The 20,332-nt window shown below is 46.8% G+C and overlaps 2 protein-coding genes across 2 annotated transcripts in view; one reads left to right on the top strand and one right to left on the bottom strand.

Moving 5' to 3' along the window:
- The window catches only part of LOC118224382 (F-BAR and double SH3 domains protein 1-like), a 28,736-nt gene that overhangs the window by 3,617 nt on the left and 4,787 nt on the right, over nucleotides 1-20,332 (top strand). Inside the window, exons 3-13 of the mRNA XM_035411868.1 lie at nucleotides 417-462; nucleotides 8,719-8,792; nucleotides 10,371-10,515; nucleotides 12,538-12,674; nucleotides 13,634-13,697; nucleotides 14,705-14,833; nucleotides 16,488-16,610; nucleotides 16,951-17,046; nucleotides 18,228-18,347; nucleotides 18,474-18,578; nucleotides 19,763-19,924. Of these exons, the coding sequence (XP_035267759.1) occupies nucleotides 417-462; nucleotides 8,719-8,792; nucleotides 10,371-10,515; nucleotides 12,538-12,674; nucleotides 13,634-13,697; nucleotides 14,705-14,833; nucleotides 16,488-16,610; nucleotides 16,951-17,046; nucleotides 18,228-18,347; nucleotides 18,474-18,578; nucleotides 19,763-19,924 (1,201 nt within the window). The remainder of the gene's footprint in view (nucleotides 1-416; nucleotides 463-8,718; nucleotides 8,793-10,370; nucleotides 10,516-12,537; nucleotides 12,675-13,633; nucleotides 13,698-14,704; nucleotides 14,834-16,487; nucleotides 16,611-16,950; nucleotides 17,047-18,227; nucleotides 18,348-18,473; nucleotides 18,579-19,762; nucleotides 19,925-20,332) is intronic.
- rell2 (RELT like 2) overlaps nucleotides 541-20,332 on the bottom strand; it is a 39,478-nt gene continuing 19,686 nt past the window's right edge. The window contains exon 7 of the mRNA XM_035411870.1: nucleotides 541-580. Coding sequence (XP_035267761.1) covers nucleotides 556-580 — 25 coding nt within the window. The 3' untranslated portion in view covers nucleotides 541-555. The remainder of the gene's footprint in view (nucleotides 581-20,332) is intronic.

Here is a 20,332-nt window from a genome sequence, read left to right as displayed (position 1 = left end):
GATTTATGCCCCCCCCCCCCCCCCAGGCTTTAGGACATGCATTTGATCTGCCCCTCCATGCCACTTTACCAGGGACGTGTGCTCTCAAGGTATAGGGTGCCTAATGCCCAAGGCAAAGTAAGTTCTCAGATGCAGGAGAGACGGCAACACCAGTCAATAAATGCCCACCCTCGGTAATGGAAAACAACAACAGCATTCTGGATCCCAGTCTCTTGTGATGAGACGGAGACTTAACAGTGAGAGTCCAGCAAATGTGTCTTCCCCAGTAAAAAAAAACCAAAAACCTTATGGACGTCATTCCTGATTGCGGACATGATTCCTGCAGATATCATTTGACCTTTGATCCGATTTTGCCTTTGATGGATCTCTCTGCAGTTGTCCATGTGCTGATTCTCGTTCTCATCTCCAAACCGCAGGTCGTACAGCAAACAGAGGGCAGCCATTGAAAAAGAGTACGGTCAGGTGAGAGTGTTTCACTCTTTTGCTCGTGTTGAAAAGTGCCTGATGGAGGAGAAGAGAACGGTCCTTGTGCTGCTTGTTTGCTGCTTAGCAGTGCTATCCTCCTCTCACGCTTCTTCCACTGCAAGAACCAAAAAACATTTTTGGTTAAATTTAGAATGGAAAATTTCATTTCTATTACTTTTTTTTTTTTGTTGCTAAATAAGACAAACATATTGCCAATGAGGTAAGACAGTTTGACTCATTTCTCGATTTTCTAGCGGGGGAAAAAAAAATAAACCCAATGCTCCAGTGCCAGTCATGGGGACACTGTACTTTCGGTGATCTTTCGGATAAGGTGTTAAAGCGAGGTCCTGACTCACTGCGGTCAAGATCCCATGACACATGTCGTGAAGAGTAGGGGGTTCCCTGGTGTCCTGGCTAAATTCCCAATCTGGCTCGCTCAGTCTGCCACCTAATCATCCCCTGACTTAATTGGCAAAAAAAAACATTCTTTCCCTCCCCACCTCAGCTGATGTGTGATGAATGTCTGGTGCAAAATGGCCTCTGTGCATCAGCTACACATTGGTGGTGGCTGAGGTGAGTTTCCCCCCTCATCACTGCAAAAGAACAGCGCTTTGAGTTTCGAGATAAGCACTATATAAATGTAAGGAATTATTATTATTATTATTATTATTATTATTATTATTATTATTATTATTATTATTGATCAACCAATTAAAGCAGTTGATTACACAGTTACCTCACCCCAACTGGTTTCTTGGGTCTGACCTGGCTACTGCTATTAAGGGAAAACAAAACAAACAGACTCTGCGGGTCTCCAGAACCAGAACGTTCTCTCTGTTTGTCTCCATTGCTGCGTGCCCGGCTATTGATTCAGGAGAGTGCGGACGAGCACCTCTGCAGCACAAGGATATCAGCTTTCGCTGCTTATCACATGCGCTTGCCCACGTGTCCTTCTGTAATGCGTGGATGGAGAGCTTTATGCATGAGTGCGCTAACTGACTGCACAAACACTGTTTAAACAGAGTCAGTTTCGCGCGGCAGACGGCCCCGTTGTGTGCGTGAGCATGACTTTAAACGGCATTAATAATTAACACCTAAGGACAACTGTCCAAACAGACCAACGGGGTTTGAAGGGGAACAAATGATTGACATTTTGTATACGGAGCAGATGGGCTATTTGAAATAAATGGCTGCACCTATCTGATGCAGACAACTGCCTGAGGCTATAATCTATGACAAATGCCGGCTTTATTGTGCACTGTAATTAATAGTCACAGCACATACCTGTTTAACCCTCCTATTATGTTTGTCAAATTGACCCCATTCAATGTTTACTGTCTCTAAAAATATGGTTACCATATTTTTTTCAGCTATATATTTCATGACTTTTCCTAACTTTATGGGGAAAACATGGCAAACATGAAATTAACTGACAAAATTATTTTCAATGTCCTTTACACATGTTGTATGCATCAGTGTTGTTGGGGGTCATTTTGACCCCAAACTCTATTGATATATAAAACCATCATTTTGATCTTGTTTTTGTTGTGTTGGCTGAGGGCACTTTCACATGAATTTGTGTGTGTGTGTGTGTGTGTGTGTGTGTGTGAGAGAGAGAGAGAGAGAGGGAGCGAGAGAGAGAGAGAGAGAGAGAGAGAGAGAATGCTTGTGTGTGAAGAGAAAAAATAGTTCCCTCGAGATCTCTGATCATTCTCGCAACATGGGGGCGGGGGCAAACTTGTAATATGGGCTGCACACACAGCCCTCTAAACCATTTCTCTTTGCATTTGTGCCTCAACTAAAGATTTTGACAATGACCACCAGACAGAGGTGTATATTTTCTGCTACTGAGGTTCTGTCACAGATCTTTGAGGGTGAAAGTGATTTAGAAGAGGATATGTCTGAGACTGAGGATAATGTTGAGGAGGACCCTGACTATGTGGCATCCTCCTCTGATGATGAGAATGAAGCCTTTGACACATTCTGACCCTCCTTTTGTTTCTCAATCACCAATAAACCGTCCTGTCATCTCTCAACCACCAAAAGATCCTCCTGTCATCTCTCAACCACCAAGAAACCTTCCTGTGGCCTCTCAACCACCAGTAAACCCTCCTGTCATCTCTCAACCCCCAAGAACACCCCTGTCATCTCTCAACCATCAAGAATTGACATGTTCACTTCCAAAAATGGAGAACTACTATGGTTCGGATCCCCAGTTGAAAGACAGGGTAGACTTAGTGCTGCTAATAGCCGCGTTTCCACCAAAATTACCCGGAACTTTCAGTCCCAGGAACTACTTTACCAGGAACTAAAAGGTTCCTTCAGCCAATGGTTGTCTGCGTTTCCACCGGGGTCTAAAGTCCCGCGAAGATTAGGCAAATTAGCCCACTGACGTATGAAAAAGCGACGTTGTCGTCGGTCCATCTGTCATATGATTTCTTCTGTAACCCCATACTACCACCGTAGTAGCCTACATTATTTTCTAATAACCGGGACAGCCCGGAGGGGTTTATTTCACTTATATACAACGGGTTACCAGCAATGACTATATATGGTTACTTTTGTATTTATTGATTTTCATATATCCTCTCAAACACATTCATTATGTTTTTATGCGAACATTCGCTTTCATGTCTTGACATCCGAAGCGACAGAATGCATTCACATTTATATGTATAACTGGCAACAACAGCAGAAAACATGCACACGTTGTAAACAATTTGCTGTTTGATTACTTTCTCGTCGTCAATTCCATATAGGCTAATGGCAAAATGACAAGAATAGAACGAAAACTCGGACTTGCGTGAAAATGTAAATTAGTAGTGGTACAGCCACCGTTTGCTTTCCTTCGAAGTTACTGCTAGCCGAGCAGCGAAGTGTGCCCTCCAGATGCGAACCATGCACCATAAATTAGTCCATAGTCTTCCTGGTCTTTTCGTGGAATTGAAAAATGGCAGTAAAATTGAGTAAAATTACAGCACTCTGAAAAAGCTAAAGGGAAGATTACTAGAATTAACCTGTTATTTTACCCGGACAAAAAGTGCGGAAGGTGATTTCCAGTTTGCTTGTACTGTATCACCAATGTTAATTACGCAGAACTACCGCATACCTCACATAACTGTATCAAACGTTTTGAGTCAATTACAACGGGCTAACAAAGAAAATACGGATAATATAAAAAATAATATATTGCCACTTCATATTTTCAAACATGGCGGGTAATGGCGGAAAATAAATACAACACAAATGCTGCGAGTACTCGACCAATCAGAAATGTTCAGCGCTGCAAGCTCCACCCAAAAGGTTCCTGTACTTTCGGAAAGTACTACCCCCCGAGCAGGAACGTTTTGGGGGGTAAAACAAAGCCCCCAGAACTAAATTTAGACCCTAGTTCCTGCGGTGGAAACGCACTGAGTTCCTCAAAAGGTTCCTAGTTCCGGGGTATAGTTCCTGCGGTGGAAACGCGGCTAATGTCATCAAAATTGTTCCAGGCCCCACCAGATATGCTAGCAGTCATGTACAAGACATAAAGTCTGCATTTTAACTCTTCATAACACCATCAATGCAAAAGGATATTCTTGAGATGACAAACTTAGAGGAGAGGCATGTGTATGGTGACAATTGGAAAGAGCTGGATGTGACCCACCAGCAATCCTATATTGGGTTGCTTGTTTTGGCAGGAGTGTACAAGTCAAAAGGTGAAGCAACAGCAAGCCTTTGGAATGCTGACACTGGTAGGGCAATTTTTCCAGCCACAATGTCTCTGGAGACATTTCATGTTTTCTCCCACATTATACGCTTTGATGACAGGGAAACAAGGCAGGGTCGACAGGAGCGTGACAAACTTGCACCTATCTCGTCTGAATGAAGAATTGATACCCACGGGTACCTAGTTGAGCTGTTACGTTCATTTTTTATCAAAACTCAATTCTGGTGATTAATTTACTTTTTATTGGTGTTTCTTCATTATTGAATAACTGTCATATGTTACTTATTGATGTTCTGAAGTGTTTTCTGAACCTAAACATTTGAAATGTTTGACATTTTTAATATTTTTTTTTTTAATATCAAATTGACCCCGAACATAAAATGTTACTACGCTTGATAATAAAAGGTGTGTTTCTTTCCAAATGTTATTTTTCTTTTTTAATGAGCACTTAATACCAACATAAAGCCCTGCAAACACCAAAACATACTTTGTTTTCCATTTTAGGTCAATGAATGAGATTGTACAGTCATTTGCATATTTCGCAATAGTCATATAAAATCAATACTTGATGTATGAGGGGAGGATGGGGGGAGTCATGTTTTATTTACTGGGGTATTAAGATGGTCAGTAGAAAGGCCTAAAGTAGCTGAGAGAGAAACTTTGGTAACACTTTCAGTTACAATTATTTTCTGAAGGTTTATATTGCTGGGGTCAAATTGACCCCAAACATAAAAGTTGTTAGTTAATTTGAACATAATAGGAGGGTTAAAAAATGTTTTTAAAATATTTATTCAGAGCCCATTAAAGCAGTTATTGCACTGCAGTCCCTCTGCTTTTGCGTCCTGAGCACACGCTGCTTTTAATGACCCACACTCTCTGTCTCTCTTCCATCGGTATCCATGAGTCGTCGGGTGCGTGTTTGTAGTTGTTTACAGACGGCAGCTGCAGTGCATTTGAGCGCTGCCCGCATCGGGCTTCCGTCGAGCGATCTGCGCTCTTCTTTCTGCGACGGAAACCACGCGTTTGAAGGTCACAATTAAATTTGGGCCCTAAAAGAGGGGCGTGTGAGGGGCATCGGTGCACCTTTAATAATTTTTCCCCGTGTACGTTTTACTATTTAGCATGATATTGTTTCCTCTTTGCTGCTGGGACCAGTTGTACGATTGAAATGGCTTTCAATGAATTTTTGCTGCAAACTAGGTTCCCTACCCAGATCAATAAGGTTGTTTATTACTACTACCACTGCTGTTACTATCAATCAATCAATCAGTCAAATTTTATTTGTATAGCGTATTTTACAGCAGTTGTCACAATACGCTTTACAGACAACCCTGGCCTAAACCCCCACAGGAGCAAGCCTAAGGCAACAGTGGCAAGGAAAAACTCCCTGTGGCAGATGGGCAGAAACCTTGGAAGGAACCAGGCTCAAGGGGGAAACCCATCCTCCTCTGGTCGGCTCAGGGTGCCGACTGGTGACCAGCATGTCAGCCAGTTTTATAAGATATGTGATGTGGCTCAGATGATGGGTGGGGCCGGGTGGTGGTGATGGGGAACAGCAGGTGGCGACAGATGTGGGCAGGGTGGAGGCAATGACGAAGGGGGGGCTGGACCGCAGAGAAAGGCAATTAGGGAATTTGCAATATAGCAAACAGTGAGTAAGGTGGCAGTGGTATGTATTGGGGGGACCCTGCCAGGAGTAGAATATGGCTGCATATCTACTAGGACAGGGATGGAGAACCCATGCAGTCATGAGGGGTAGACAGCCATACCCGCCTATCAAGAGCCAGCCCATGTAAAGTCGGGTCACAGCTGATTGACAGGTGACAGTAAGGAAAGGATTGCCACCTACAAAGCTCTATGACTACAGGCTTCTCGCACCCTGTCTCCAGACTACAACTGATTGTAAGCCTGAGCATAGAGGTGCGTTTTTAATCTAGATTTAAATATTGAGACTGTGTCTGACTCCTTTATAAATTTTGGAAGCTGGTTCCACAGTAGTGGGGCCCTGTAGGAGAAAGCCCTACCACCTTTTAGGTTTTTGGAAATTCTTGGGACTACCAAGTAGCCTGCGTCTTGGGATTGGAGTGACCTTGTGGGCTTATAAGGTAAGAGCAGGTTAGATATGTACACAGGCGCACGTCCATGCAGAGCTTTAAAAGTCAGGAGCAAAACCTTGAAGTCTATCCTATGCTTAATGGGTAGCCAGTGAAGCAACGCTACTATCTCCCGCCAAGTCTGGAACTGGCTTGCCGTTGCCATAGTGAATCCAAAGAGTCATGATGTCACGTCCCCGGTGCTGTAGGGGAATGTGTATCTAAGATGGTTTCTTTTGCATTTGCATTGTGGTTCTCTGGCACAGGAAGTGAGGGCTAGACAGATTCGATCCAACAGCATGGCGCCTGTGTATTCTGCGTGAGAAACCACAAACAGTTTCACGCCTTTTTTCAGTTAAAAGAAACAGGATTCTTCAGTTTGAGTTACATGTTTTGTCCTCCATTATACAGTAACTGGGCAAATACTGGGCTTCTGGCTGAATAGAAGCAAATTCCTGCAGCAATGCTCCAACATCTAGTATGAAGCCTTCCCAGAAGAGTAGAGGTTGTCATAGCAGCAAAAGGTGGACCAACTCCGTATTTGGCTTGGCATAAGTTAGGTAAGAATAGTGTTCACTGTGTGAACTGAACTGTGTTCTTGGCTAGAAATAGCTGTACGAAATGAGTATCGTACCTTATTGAACCTGTGCTTTGTAGTTGTCCATGACCATGACATGCATTTTTGTACGTCGCTTTGGATAAAAGCGTCCGCTAAATAAATGTAATGTAGTGCCCATAAATTTGGATGAGATGTTGGATGTCGGGTGTCCACATACTCTTGGCCATCTAGTGTATGTGAAAAGAATTCCTTAAATTAGCTTAAGACAGCTATTATATTACTCTATATGTGTGTATGCATGTACAAACTGTATGTAGCCTATATGCAGATTATATATTTATGCACACACACACATGCACAGCATTAATTGTTTAGACACACAATTGTGTACAGACAGTTAAATGTTTCAGTGCTAATGAACGTGTCCATTCATTAAAGTTAAATGTGGTTCGTAAATAATCTTTAGCGGTTCACTGTACTCTCCTGCAGCTTCATCCTTCTTGTTTAACATAACGGTCTCCGCTGTGTCTGTTAAACCAGCGGTGATTAACAATCATGTGTCTACATGGCTGCATCCCCCGCAGCTGTTTCTTGTCTGCGGTCCGCCGGCTTGTATTTCATTGACGCCGTCTAGAGAGACGCGGCCCCGGCCGCACCGAGCCGGCGGGTGTTGAGGAATGTAGCAGGGAGGCGCCAAGCAAGGAGAGTCCCGGGTACCACAGACAGGGCTCGCCGCTTGCGAGAACTGAGTTCGCATTGTGTTGTCCGTGGGTGTTGCTCTCGCGCTGTCCCGCTAATATGTTCGCCGCCGGTGCGAAGGACACGCAGCGCGCCCCCCCCCCCCCCCCTCCGGAGTTCATCGTCGGTCGCGAAGCTGAGTGCCGTAGAATCCGCACAGGAAGCTGGCTCTAGTTGTTTTCGCTGGTTTGCTGAGGAGACGGCACATACATACCACTCTGGGTGACGCAGGTGTACGAACATTGTAAAGGGGATAACATACCATTTTCCTGACATGTCGTTTCGTATGTATTTGTGGGCGCTGCAATACATTTCTATAAGTAGCCTAGAGATTCTCAGTCAGAATATCTGCTTTAAAAAACAATGAAATTTCTTTAGAAATATTACAGTTCCCCTTTTATATATTTTCTACTTGCAAGTTCTGTGCAAGCAAGCATATTTTGGACAATTTCACATGTGTATAGAGACATGCTCTCTCTCTCAGTAAAACAAACTTGTGTGATTGCTTGTCTAACCCATATGTCCATATGTGTCCTCTGGTAAGAGCACCAATATAGCACAATGTGCCAGTGTTAGAGTTGAAAGGTGGTATGGGTGGATTAAAAGACAAATAAATAATTCCAGAGCAAACTTGCAGAGCACACGCCCAATTATGCTGGCCAACCTGTGCTAATCCCAATGGGCACATTACAGGCCGCAAAACTACCAAACCAGGAAGGGGGAGGAAAAACAACATGATTCCTGTAAGAATAAATGAGCAAATCCACAAGAACTTAAGCATGTTTGCCCTGCTGTTGTCTCTGAAATAGGGCCTTTCGTGTTTTCTTAAATCAAGTCAATAAATGAAGTATCATGTACCCAGTCCCAATCGAGCCAGGCTGCTACTGCCTGCTTACTACTGCTGCTACCACAGTAACAGCTCAGACCGAAGGCTTTGCTTGTGCTGGCTTTCTGGCGATTATGCTGTTTTTTCTTTTCTTTCTCTTTTGCTCTGTTTCTTGCTCTATTTCAGCTACTCTGTAAACCATTCTTTTGACAGTTTTCTGTTAAAAGTGGTATACAAATGAAATTAACTTGATTTCATTTAATTTCTGTTGTGCACTGTAACCTTGTTGGATTTCAGATGTAAGAAGTTCTGTCTTCCTGTTTTCTAGGCACTACAGAGGCTGGCTCAGCAGTTTCAGAAGAAAGACTGGCACAAGGGGAAGGGAGATGTTTTGAATTCTGGGTAATTTCATATTATCACTTTTTTGGGGAAATTAGCTTCCCTGTCATTTTTTTTTGTTTTTTGCTGTGTTGGAAAAATACAGATTTTATTTTGTTGTTGTAAATCCCCTGACTTGCGCACCAAACGCTTTGCGCAAAGAAACAACAATTCTCTGCAAACTCACAAGTTGAAGAACCCTCAAGGTTGAAATTATGAATCATTTATGAACCACCTTTGAAGGTCGGTTTTCTGTTTACTGGTTTTCCTTTTATAGGATTTATCATAAGGTTAAGGGGCGAATGCCCTGTGTAAGTGGCTTCCTTAAAGAAAGGATATTAACAATACATGGCAGCAGTGTAGTATGATTGTTAAGGAGCTTGCCTAGTAACTGAAAGGTTGCATGCTTGAATCACAGGTAGGACACTGCGGCTGTACCCCTGTGCTAGGTACTTAACCTGCATTGCTTCAGATTCAGAATAGCTGTCCAGCTGTATAAAGTTGCTCTGGATAAGGGTGTCTGCCAAATTCCCTTAATGTAATACGTAAATGACACGACTGACCTGTGAAATTAAGATGCTCAGTTTATTATTATGCCGTGCACGCCATTGCCAGACAGTCGCCCTGCAAACAAATCGATCAATAGTAGAGTTGTGCTCAGCATGGAATTCAGTAGTGCATTTTTACTGTTGAGGTCTTTTTCATGCAGCAACGCACGCGTTATTAATAAACCCGCTATATGAATAATATGCACATTCGTCATACAGTGATAAATATAATCTTGGTTTCACCTTAAGCGTCCTTGTTTGTTTTATGCCACTGTGTCATTTATATGAGTAACCTAAATCTCTACTGTTTTGATTGTGCTTAACACAGTGACAACATGAACTATCACCCAAATGCGTATAAATAGGTATAGGTGCCCTGTTTACACCTTTCATCTCTCCCACCTGCATCCTCCACTGGGGATTTATGGAATATTTCCTTAATTTTTGATGGATAGAACCAGTTCTGCAATTTAAGTATCTTATCACTCACCACTGGCTGTCTTATATAGCCAGAGGCATCATGAATCATGTTCAATCTTGTTTTCACAGGTTTTTTTTTTTTTTTTTACAAAAAGGGAACCTTTTGAAGGAACAGGTTTTGGAGCAGGCCCGTGAATTTGCATACGCACACATGCACACTTGTGCACATATGCATGAACATCCAGGCTCCCCCCTATAACCGGGTTCCTCTCGAGATTTATTCCCATTGGGGAGTTTTTTCTCGTTGCCAATTGAGGGTTTTCTCCCCACTGGGAGTTTGTTACCTTATGACCTTGCTATTTGGGGGTTCAGGCCTGGTGTTTGCTCAGTATGCTCTTTTTGCTCTGTCTCTTGCCTTGCTACTCTGTAAAGTGTCCTTGTGACAGTTCTCTGTAAAAAAACGCTTTACGGATAAAATTGAATTGAATGAAATCCAGGCACAGTTTACATATTTTTTTGGGTCTTTGGTCAGAATGTCTTCACCGTCTACACCCGCTGCGGCCCGCAGTAGCCCGTGCTGACGGTCTTTCCCCCCTCCCCGTGTGCGTGTGTGTGTGTGTGTGTGCGCGCGCAGGAGCGTGTTTGCCGTTTGGCGGTCCCTGGTCGAGGCCACGGCGCACGGCGGCGCTTCCCGTCTCGGCGCGGCAGAGGGCTACCGCTCGCTCACCGCCGAGGCCCTGAAGAGCCTGCGGACCGCCAGCGAGCAGCGGGCCAAGAGGGTGAGTGCCGGGGCGATGGGGCAGCGGGGCGATGGGGGGGGGGGGGGGGGTACTGGGGCGACGGGGCGATGGAACGGGGGGGGGGGGGGGGCGAGGGGGGCGGGGGGGGGGTACTGGGGCGCTGGGGGCGGAGGCAGCTGCGATGGATAGGGACGGTCTCCTGGCGACCGCCAGCTACTGTCACGCGCTCACTCTAATGCCATGGCAACACCATCCGTGGCATGAGGCCAGCGTGACTTTTTTAATGTTTTTTTTGCCTATGTGGAAAATATAATGATAAATATATTTCACAGAAGTGTAATATATTATTATATCCTAAAGTGGCAGTAATTGAGTATATTTTCCAATCTATTATGAAGTGTTGCATATATATATATATATATATATATATATATATATATAATGTATTTCTTTCAGTTTATTTGTTGCGTAAGGTATGTTACACAGATTGATAATGTCTGTGAGGATTAAAGTTGAGGTGGGGCACTGTTACGGTAACTCAGAAGTACAGTAATACCAGGGAAATGACCCATACTGTCTTGAGGAACTGCTGTGGTCACTGTTCTGTGGTTCTCAGTCTTATTGCCTGATTGTTAGCTATTGTTTCTGCAAGACCAGAAAAACTCATCTGATTCACACATCCTCAATTATCCCATGCGCTTCCCTACTCTGCTTTCATTCTTCTGTCATATATACAGAGAAATATATATGTGCAGTTTGAGTTGGCATTATGTGCAGTGTGCTGTTTCCTCAGTGCAATGTGCTATGTCCTTACTACAGCACGCCATTCCTTGTGTGCAGTGTGCTGTATTTTCAGTGCAGTGTGTGCTGTATTCTCAGTGCAGTGTGCTGTATCCTCAGTGCAGTGTGCTGTATCCTCAGTACAGTGTGCTGTATCCACAGTGCAGTGTGTGCTGTATCCTCAGTGCAGTGTGCTGTATCCACAGTGCAGTGTGCTGTATCCACAGTGCAGTGTGCTGTATCCACAGTGCAGTGTGTGCTGTATTCTCAGTGCAGTGTGCTGTATTCTCAGTGCAGTGTGCTGTATCCTCAGTGCAGTGTGCTGTATCCTCAGTGCAGTGTGCTGTATCCACAGTGCAGTGTGTGCTGTATTCTCAGTGCAGTGTGCTGTATCCTCAGTGCAGTGTGCTGTATCCTCAGTGCAGTGTGCTGTATCCACAGTGCAGTGTGTGCTGTATCCTCAGTGCAGTGTGGCTGTATCCTCAGTGCAGTGTGCTGTATCCTCAGTGCAGTGTGCTGTATCCTCAGTGCAGTGTGCTGTATTTTTAAATCAGTGTGTGCTGTATTCTCAGTGCAGTGTGCTGTATCCTCAGTGTAGTGTGCTGTATTCTCTGTGCAGTGTGCTGTATCCTCAGTGCAGTGTGTGTTGTATCCTCAGTGAAGTGTGCTGTATCCACAGTGCAGTGTGTTGTATCCTCAGTGCAGTCTGCTGTATTCTCAGTGCAGTGTGCTGTATTTTCAGTGCAGTGTGTGCTGTATTCTCAGTGCAGTGTGCTGTATCCTCAGTGAAGTGTGCTGTATCCACAGTGCAGTGTGTTGTATCCTCAGTGCAGTGTGCTGTATCCACAGTGCAGTGTGCTGTATCCTCAGTGCAGTGTGCTGTATCCACAGTGCAGTGTGTTGTATCCACAGTGCAGTGTGCTGTATTCTCAGTGCAGTGTGCTGTATCCTCAGTGCAGTGTGCTGTATTCTCAGTGCAGTGTGCTGTATTTTCAGTGCAGTGTGTGCTGTATTCTCAATGCAGTGTGCTGTATCCTCAGTGCAGTGTGCTGTATTCTCAGTGCAGTGTGTTGTATCCTCAGTGCAGTGTGCTGTATTCTCAGTGCAGTGTGCTGTATTTTCAGTGCAGTGTGTGCTGTATTCTCAATGCAGTGTGCTGTATCCTCAGTGCAGTGTGTGCTGTATCCTCAGTGCAGTGTGTGCTGTATCCTCAGTGCAGTGTGCTGTATCCTCAGTGGTGCTGTTTTCCGGTGTGCTGTATGTTTGCCGTGTGCCCTTCAGGGCCTGGAGCGGCTGCAGCAGGTGCAAGGTGAGCTGGTGGACGCGGTGCGGGAGCTCAACAAAGTGAAGAAGAAGTACTGCCAGCTGGGCCACATTGCCAGTGTTGCCCGGGAGAAAGCCTCCGATTCGCAGGCAAGGTGAGCCCGCCCGTATTCTGGGTAAAGATTGGCCAGGGCCCAGCTCAAAGACAGTGAACTGAGATGCCCGTGGAGGATCCCATTGTAATGGATCCAGAGAGAGAGAGAAAGGGAAACTTAACCCCGCATTTATCATGCATTTCTCACGTCAGTGGTACCTGCAGGCTTGCTCTCCTGGGGGAGGTGCCAGGGGCTGGTCTTGAATTACAGGTATTGGGTATGGACTGGGTGGCCCTTCCTGTTATGGCACTGTTCTAGTGTACGGATAGGCCCCACAGATGGGTCGGGCATCAGTTTCCAACCATGCCAGTGCCGAGTGTGGCTGGCAGCTTGGCGAAGTGATGCATAATTGGCGGTAGCATGGCTCAGGGTTAGGGAGTTTTTAGTCGACCGGGATCAGTCCCTTTGCTCGCTAGTGACCCCTGCTGACTGATTGGCTGGTCGCGGTCTGCATCCTAAATCTACATACAAAGTGTCTTCTGGTACTGATACCTGTGCGAGTTTGCCTAGTGGGCCGCGGTGTGCAAAGAAGCAGCTGATGACAGTGTGTACTTGTCTACGCCCTCCCGCTATGGAAATTGCAGCGTCACCGCAGTCGCGCACAGTCGGGAATTCAAAACTGGGGAGAGAATGTTATGATAAAAGGAATTTGCATGTACTGAACCCCGGAGGAATGTTCCCGTCTTCCCATCTTAACCATCATTTGGATTTTCTTCAGCAGCACTTCAAAAAAATCACCCAGCAGGCATCTTGACTGAGAGTTTGTGGTGCGGAGCAGACGTGTATCAGCGTGTTTACGTGCACTGATCTCCCCACCAAACTGAAGCTGAAAGGGGAAGAGATGACGTTTGTGCTCAGCGTGTACTTCTTCCATCCTTGAAGCATCATTCCAGAATGAGTGACATTCCTGACGCACGATCTGAATGATTCCTTAACATTCCCCCACTGTGTGTTCACAGGTCCAAAAAGAGCGACCATGGAATTTTCCACTTCAGAACAGGCTTACACAAGGTGACTGCAAAGGTAGGCCTTTCGACTAGAGGCAAGTCTGTACAGGTCCCAGTGTGCATGTCATGTCCTCTAAATAAATGTGCAGCGAGTTTACTTGATGACTAAGGAGCGACTGAGGCATATATCCATTGTCATATATACATTATATATTACCCTAAGCCTTTTCATGGATCAATACAGGTACATTTCCTCTCCTTTACACTTTCCTCTCAAGTACTCAAGTACTTTGGGTTTTCTCGGATCAATCCTTGGGTTAAAACATAGACGCAGACATTATCCCTGTGTAAGTCATGGGCTTAAGTCATGGGTTGATAAAACAACCCTGCATGGCAGCTGGATAAGAATCAACAGTGTGATCAAAATTGAGACTATTAGCATATTTTTTAGCAAGTAACACCAACAGTATGAGGCACCAGAATGAAAGCCTTCGTGGAACTTGCTGTTTTTGTCTGTTGCGTATGTGTGTGATGTATTCTAGCTACTGGGGTGGAAAAGCCCGTGAGTTAACAGAACTGTGGTTTCGGTCTTGTACTGAAAGTGCTCCTAGTACTGGGCTTGTGAGTCTGTAATGAGTCGTACTGAGCTTGGATTGACTTCCTGTGTATTGTCTGCAGAGTGGTAGGCTCGGAAAAATTAATGACATCAGCCAAAATTACATTGTTTCATGCCAAGATAATAGATTTTTGAGCTATGCCTTTGTCCGACAATTAAGTGTGTTACATTACTGACAAGATCAACGTCATGTCTTCTAAGTGCAACCTCTGACTGGGTGGAAGTCAGTGGAACATTGTGTTCCTTCCCAGCATTCTTAACCCTTTAAGGTGTGAGGTCACAAATATGTGATTAGAATGTTCTTAAGTGAACATTCTAATGCCGATGTAACAGTCAATTTCAGGTAATTGAAAGCAGTGTCGTTCAGGAACACTCACTTAGAATTTTGAGAAAACATTCCCAAAAAAAAAACCTGCTCTTCAAAGGGTTCATATCAGCTGCCCCCACCCCGCCCCTGTCTTGCACAGCTGAACGCCCGGCTCGGAGAGTGCGACCAGCGGCTCATGGAGGTGCGCAATGAGTACCTGCTGATGCTGGTGGCCACCAACTCTCACCACCAGCACTACCTCTGTACCGAGCTGCCCGCCATCATGAAGGTGTGTGTGATCGCATGTGACCTCTCCCCCGCTTTGCTGACACTGTCACTGAAACCAAAATAGCGCTTGCTATTGGGATATGATTGCTATCAGCAAAACAACAAAAACACTCAGAATAGACTGCAGTCAAAATAACATTCCCTCCAAATTATGTTTAGCGTACCTCTTTTTGTAGTGGTTTCCAGTGGTTTCCTGATACAATCTTCAAGCGTATACCCAACTCAAAAGCACCAAGATTGCTAATCGGTGGAAAAACTGAGGCACTAAAAACCTGCCTCTTGTTTCTGGGTATTCTCTGAAACAGTCTAATATTGTAGCTGGAAGAAGTTTCTATAGGATTCCCCCTCAATTCAGAAAGTTACAGAAGACTAAAGAGGGGTTTCATTATGTCTCGCGCACAAATTTCAGTGCGTCATTAAAGTTGTTCTTCCCTGCGCAGAAAACCGAAATCCAGCAAGATTTAATCAAAGTCTACGTGGTGCGCTGAGGCGCTGTTGCAACCGCTGGCCTTTTCGAGAGGAAAGTTCAGTTCCAGTGTAGGTGGGGAAGGGCGTTTTGGGTCTACCCGTTGACTGGAGTTCACATCGGGCCTGATAATTCAAGCCCGACTCGACCCGACTTGACCCGGCCAGAGTGAGTTGAAGCCCGAGCTCGGCCAGGCCCGAGATCACACGCTTGTTACTGAGCCCGATCTCGACCCGGAAAAAAAAAACCCGCCAGTTTAGAAAAATGCCTAAGAAAACGGCTGCGCGACTTGCATCGGCAGCTCAGACTGCGCGCACGCACAGCAGTGAGAGAGAGAGAGGGAGAGGGAGAGGGAGAGAGAGAGAGAGAGAGAGAGGGAGAGAGAGAGAGAGGGAGAGAGAGAGAGAATGAGAGGAAAAGAGAGAGAGAGAGGGAGAGAGAGAGAGAATGTGAGGAAAAGAGAGAGAGAGAGGGAGAGAGAGAGAGAGAGAGGTAGAGGGAGAGGGAGAGAGAGAGAGAGAATGAGAGGGAGAGAGAGAGGGAGAGAGAGAGAGAATGTGAGGAAAAGAGAGAGGGAGAGGGAGAGAGAGAGAGAATGAGAGGAAAAAAGAGAGAGAGAGGGAGAGAGAGAGATGTAAAAACGCGAGTTGAATACACACGCACACGGACTCTCGCCCAGAAAATGACCTGCCCACTGACTTTGAGAACTCTGCCGCTGAGGTAAACAAAGTTCCTTTGAGCCATTTGTGCTAAATGTACCGGCAATTTGCTGGGAATGGTGAAACATAAGCTGGAAGCAAGGAGCCTGCCAGACCCCCTGTAAACACAGTACTTTTGTTTTATTTTGAAGGGGCGCCATGTTCGTTCCACGTACACTATATGGCCAGAAGTATCTGGATGCCTCCTTAGTTTGGGCATGTTTCTCATGGTTTGGCCCTTAGTTCCAGTGAAGGCGATTCTTAATGCAATGATATTCTAGACTATTCTGTGCCTACAACTTTGTGGCAACAGTTTGGGCACACAGTGGGATCCATAGCAGTTGTTGTAGCGGTAAAGGGTGGACCAACTCCATATCAATGCCCATAATTTTGGATGGACAAATTGGATGTCAGGTGTCCGCAGACTTTTGGCCGTGTGTAGTGTATTAGTGTGCGTGCTTTAACCCCTTGTCCCCGCCCTTGGAACGCAGAGCATGGACGGGGACCTTTACGACCAGGTGCGGGAGCAGCTGACCCTCCTGTGCCACACGGAGATTGGCGCTAGCCAGTCGACGCAGAGCGAGCTCGCCAGGATCTGCGAAGACTGCGGCCAGGTGAGGCCACCATCGGGTGCCGTCTTGAACGTCCTCACTGCCAGTGAGGAGAGAAAGCCTTTTGAGCACCAAATTTTTTATTACGACGCCCACGCGGACACCCTCGAAGCCGCGACGTTCCTCACCGGCGTACGGCGGCCTGGTGTTTGTGGGGACGGGGTCAGTGCTTTCGGTGTTTGTGCGGACGGGGTTCAGTGCTTTCGCTGTTTGTCTGGGGGGGTCAGTGCTTTCGGTGTTTGTGTGGAGGGGTCAGTGCTTTCGCTGTTTGTGTGGACGGGGGTCAGTGCTTTCGGTGTTTGTGCGGACGGGGTCAGTGGCTTCTTTGTCTTTCCCGCGGCAGGTAACCAGGGAACAGGACCTCGTGCTCTTCCTCCAGGAATCCACAGCCTTCACGCGGACGTCGGAGTTCCACTTCCAGAAGGTTCCCGGCGACACGGTACGACTCGTAGAGATTGGGGGCGCGGGGGGTGGGGGGGGGGGGTATATTTGATTTTGATCAAAAACTTGATTTTACCCATCCTAGATATACCACAGATTATGCCAGTGAGAAAAACTGTATCGCAGAGATTTTACACTGCGGTTCAGGACGGATGTTAAAGTGTCTGAATGTGAAAGCGTTGCTTGGTTTTGAATTTACTGAGGTTGTCACCCCTCTCCATTTTCACAGGATGGGCGACGGGTCTTAGAGATTATGTGTGTTATTGATCAGATGTATTGAACCACTGCCATAAACAGACAAACATCAGAAGGATTAAGCCTCCGCTTTTAGCTGTAATATAAAACCGTAAACATCCATTCGATTGGAGCGCTCTTTAGCCATGTTTTCACCAGGGTCAGAGTTCCCTCTGTTTTAAAAGAACCACCCAAATACAGCATTGATTCTTTCTTTTTCTTGGCACCATGTCCAGCTTCATGAACAACTCAGGCACCGTCTCTTGTTGCATACCCACACCCTGAAACTCGATATACACCTTCATTGAACAAAATAAAATTTAATGTAAAATTTAACCTGATGAAGGTCCAGACAGGATCGAAACCCTGTTGTTGTCTCTGAATGAAGGTGCATATTGAGTTTCAGTGTGCAGGCTTTACTGAATTGTTCATGTTGCTTTCCCGGCCAAGCACCTGGCTTGATGTGTGTGTATATTCATCATCATTACCGTGTCCCGCTATGACATCTAATTGGCGCTCAGGACACTGAATTTGCTTGATGACACAAGATTGCAGAACCATGAGAGCTGTGTGTGTGCAAGGGCAGGGTTTTGATCCAGCGACCCCCACCCCCTACCGTTTGAGTGCAGCACCTTCGCTGTAAATGGTAAATGGTAAATGGACTGCATTTATATAGCGCTTTTATCCAAAGCGCTTTACAATTGATGCCTCTCATTCGCCAGATCAGTTGGGGGTTAGGTGTCTTGCTCAAGGACACTTCGACATGCCCAGGGTGGGGTTTGAACCGGCAACCCTCCGACTGCCAGACAATCGGTCTTACCTCCTGAGCTATGTCGCTATGTCGCTGTCCCCCCCTGTTGTAAACCCTGGTGCTGGGCCATGAGTGGGGGGGCGGGGGGGAAGGCTGTACCTGCTTCCCAACTTCAGCAGTCTCCTGTGCCCCAGGTGTCCGGCCTGCAGCACAGCAGGACCAGCCCAGAGGGGGAGAGCTGCCTGGACAAGGAGGCGCGCAAGTGGGCCACCAAAGCCGCCAAAGACTACAAAATTATCAGCCACGGGGAGAGGGTGAGCGGAGGGCGAGCGGAGGGAGGGGGAGCGGCACCCCCTCAGATCACAGCTGTGTAAGAGAGTGTTTTTGGGAAGCTGCGGGACATGCCCTGTCTGTGACCCCCCCCCTCCCCCCTCCCCCAGGCCCTGCACACGCTGGAGAGGAGGCGGAAGCTGCTGACGGAGGATACGGGATCGGGCGTGGAGCTGAAGATGGAGGAAGTGAAGGAGAGCATCAGGAAGGCGCAGGTCAGGGGCCTGTCCAGCAGGGGGCAGCGTGGCGGCTGTGTCATTGCGCTCCGCTCACAGTTCTCATACGAGGACGCAGGCGTCAAACTCCAGTCCTGGAGGGGGCGGCATCTTCTGCTGCTTTTCAGGGTGTTCTCAGCACCAGTGGTTCATTTAAGTCACTGATTGGCTGATGAATCCACACACGCCTTGTTCTCAAGACCTTAATCAGCAGCTGACTAAAAGGAAAGCACAAAAACCCGCAGACTCTGCGGCCCCCTTTGGGATTCAGTTTGACACCCCTGCACTGGGAAATCCGTGACTATTGAGGAAATGGAGTAGGCCCTCTCAGCCCGGCAAAATTGCAAAATCACTGGCCTGACTCAAAGGCAGCGTGGGCAGGAGTGAAAGGTGGTTGTTGAGTAAACATGGAAAGTGTACAGAGGATGCATTTCGTGTGTGTGTGTGTGTCCTTGTGTAATGCGCTTCCCTCGTCTTTCCGTTGTCTCCGCGCACAGGTTGTTTTCTGTGGAGCGCGCTGAGTCATTACACAGGGCCCCCTCCGCACGCAGGCACATTCAGACGCAGCTCCCGCTATGAGTCACGGCAGCTTACTGCGTCAGCCGCCGCCGCCGCCGCCGCGGCCCAGCTGAGCTGCTCCAGATTGCCGTAGATAAAGGAATGAGCCTTTTTTTGTTTATCTACGTTGCGCTTCAGAGAATCGCACTGCTCTTGTCTGCCGCATCTTCGTCTGTTTTGCCGCCTGCACTTTCGATATTTTTCCCGAGGGCTGTGTGACAGACTCATTAAGTGACTCAGGCAGCTGCTTAGAGCCCCATAATGCTGCTTATAATGTTGGGTTTGGGGGGGAACCCCCAAATCTATTCCTGCTTACGCAATAAAATGTCCGGTGTTAATTCAACTCTTACAGGCTGCATATGAGTGGAATAGGGACTGCATGCACTCTGTAGGAGCTGCTTTAACACTGAACGTTGTACTGTGAGGGGCCGCTCAAAGGCTAGGGCAGGTACATTTCCTCATGTGGGGTGCAAGGTCACACTGGTAAGTGAGGGGTCAAGGGTCAGAGGTGAGGGGGTCAGGGTTCAGGGGTCAAAGGTGAGATGTGAGGGTTCAGGGGTCGAAGGTAAGGGGTCAGAGGTCATTGTGTCCTCTGGCAGTGACGCAGGCGCGTGCCTCCCGCGCAGGTGAGCCGGGTGAAGGCGGAGTCCCGGCTGGCGCTGCTGGCCTCGGCCGGGGTGGACGTGGACCCCTGGGTGTCCAGCGCCATGGGCCAGGCCGACGAGGAGCTGGAGCGGGAGAGGAGGCTCAGCGAAGCCCGGCTCTCCAACGGAGACGTCTCCTCTCTGGTCAGTCTGTCCCAGCATCCCCTGGCGTGCTATCTGGTCATTCTGCCCCAGCATCCCCTGGGGTGCTATCTGGTCATTCTGTCCCAGCATCCCCTGGGGTGGTTTAATCTCTCCCAGAATCCCCTGGGTTGGTTTAGTCTCTCCCAGCATCCCCTGGGGCAGTTTACAGTTTATATCTTAACAGTGTTTTCCTTGTATGTATATATATATATATTTTAGTGATCACCATTTTTTATTAGAACACATGTTTAAGGACACACCTCTCCAATTCTTTGGTACAACGCGACTAACACTAAAGCCTGAGGTAAATCCTATAGGAAGCTCATATAAAAGAGGATGAAAATGAGTAAAAAAGAAAAAAGACATTTTTAACCTTATATGTATTAGCGGGGGAGGGAGTAAGGTGAA

Source organism: Anguilla anguilla, chromosome 3 (assembly GCF_013347855.1).
Source record: "Anguilla anguilla isolate fAngAng1 chromosome 3, fAngAng1.pri, whole genome shotgun sequence".
NCBI classification, from domain to species: domain Eukaryota; kingdom Metazoa; phylum Chordata; class Actinopteri; order Anguilliformes; family Anguillidae; genus Anguilla; species Anguilla anguilla.
The sequence above is the reverse complement of the archived record's forward strand: the minus strand, read 5'-3'. Positions and strand labels throughout refer to the sequence as shown.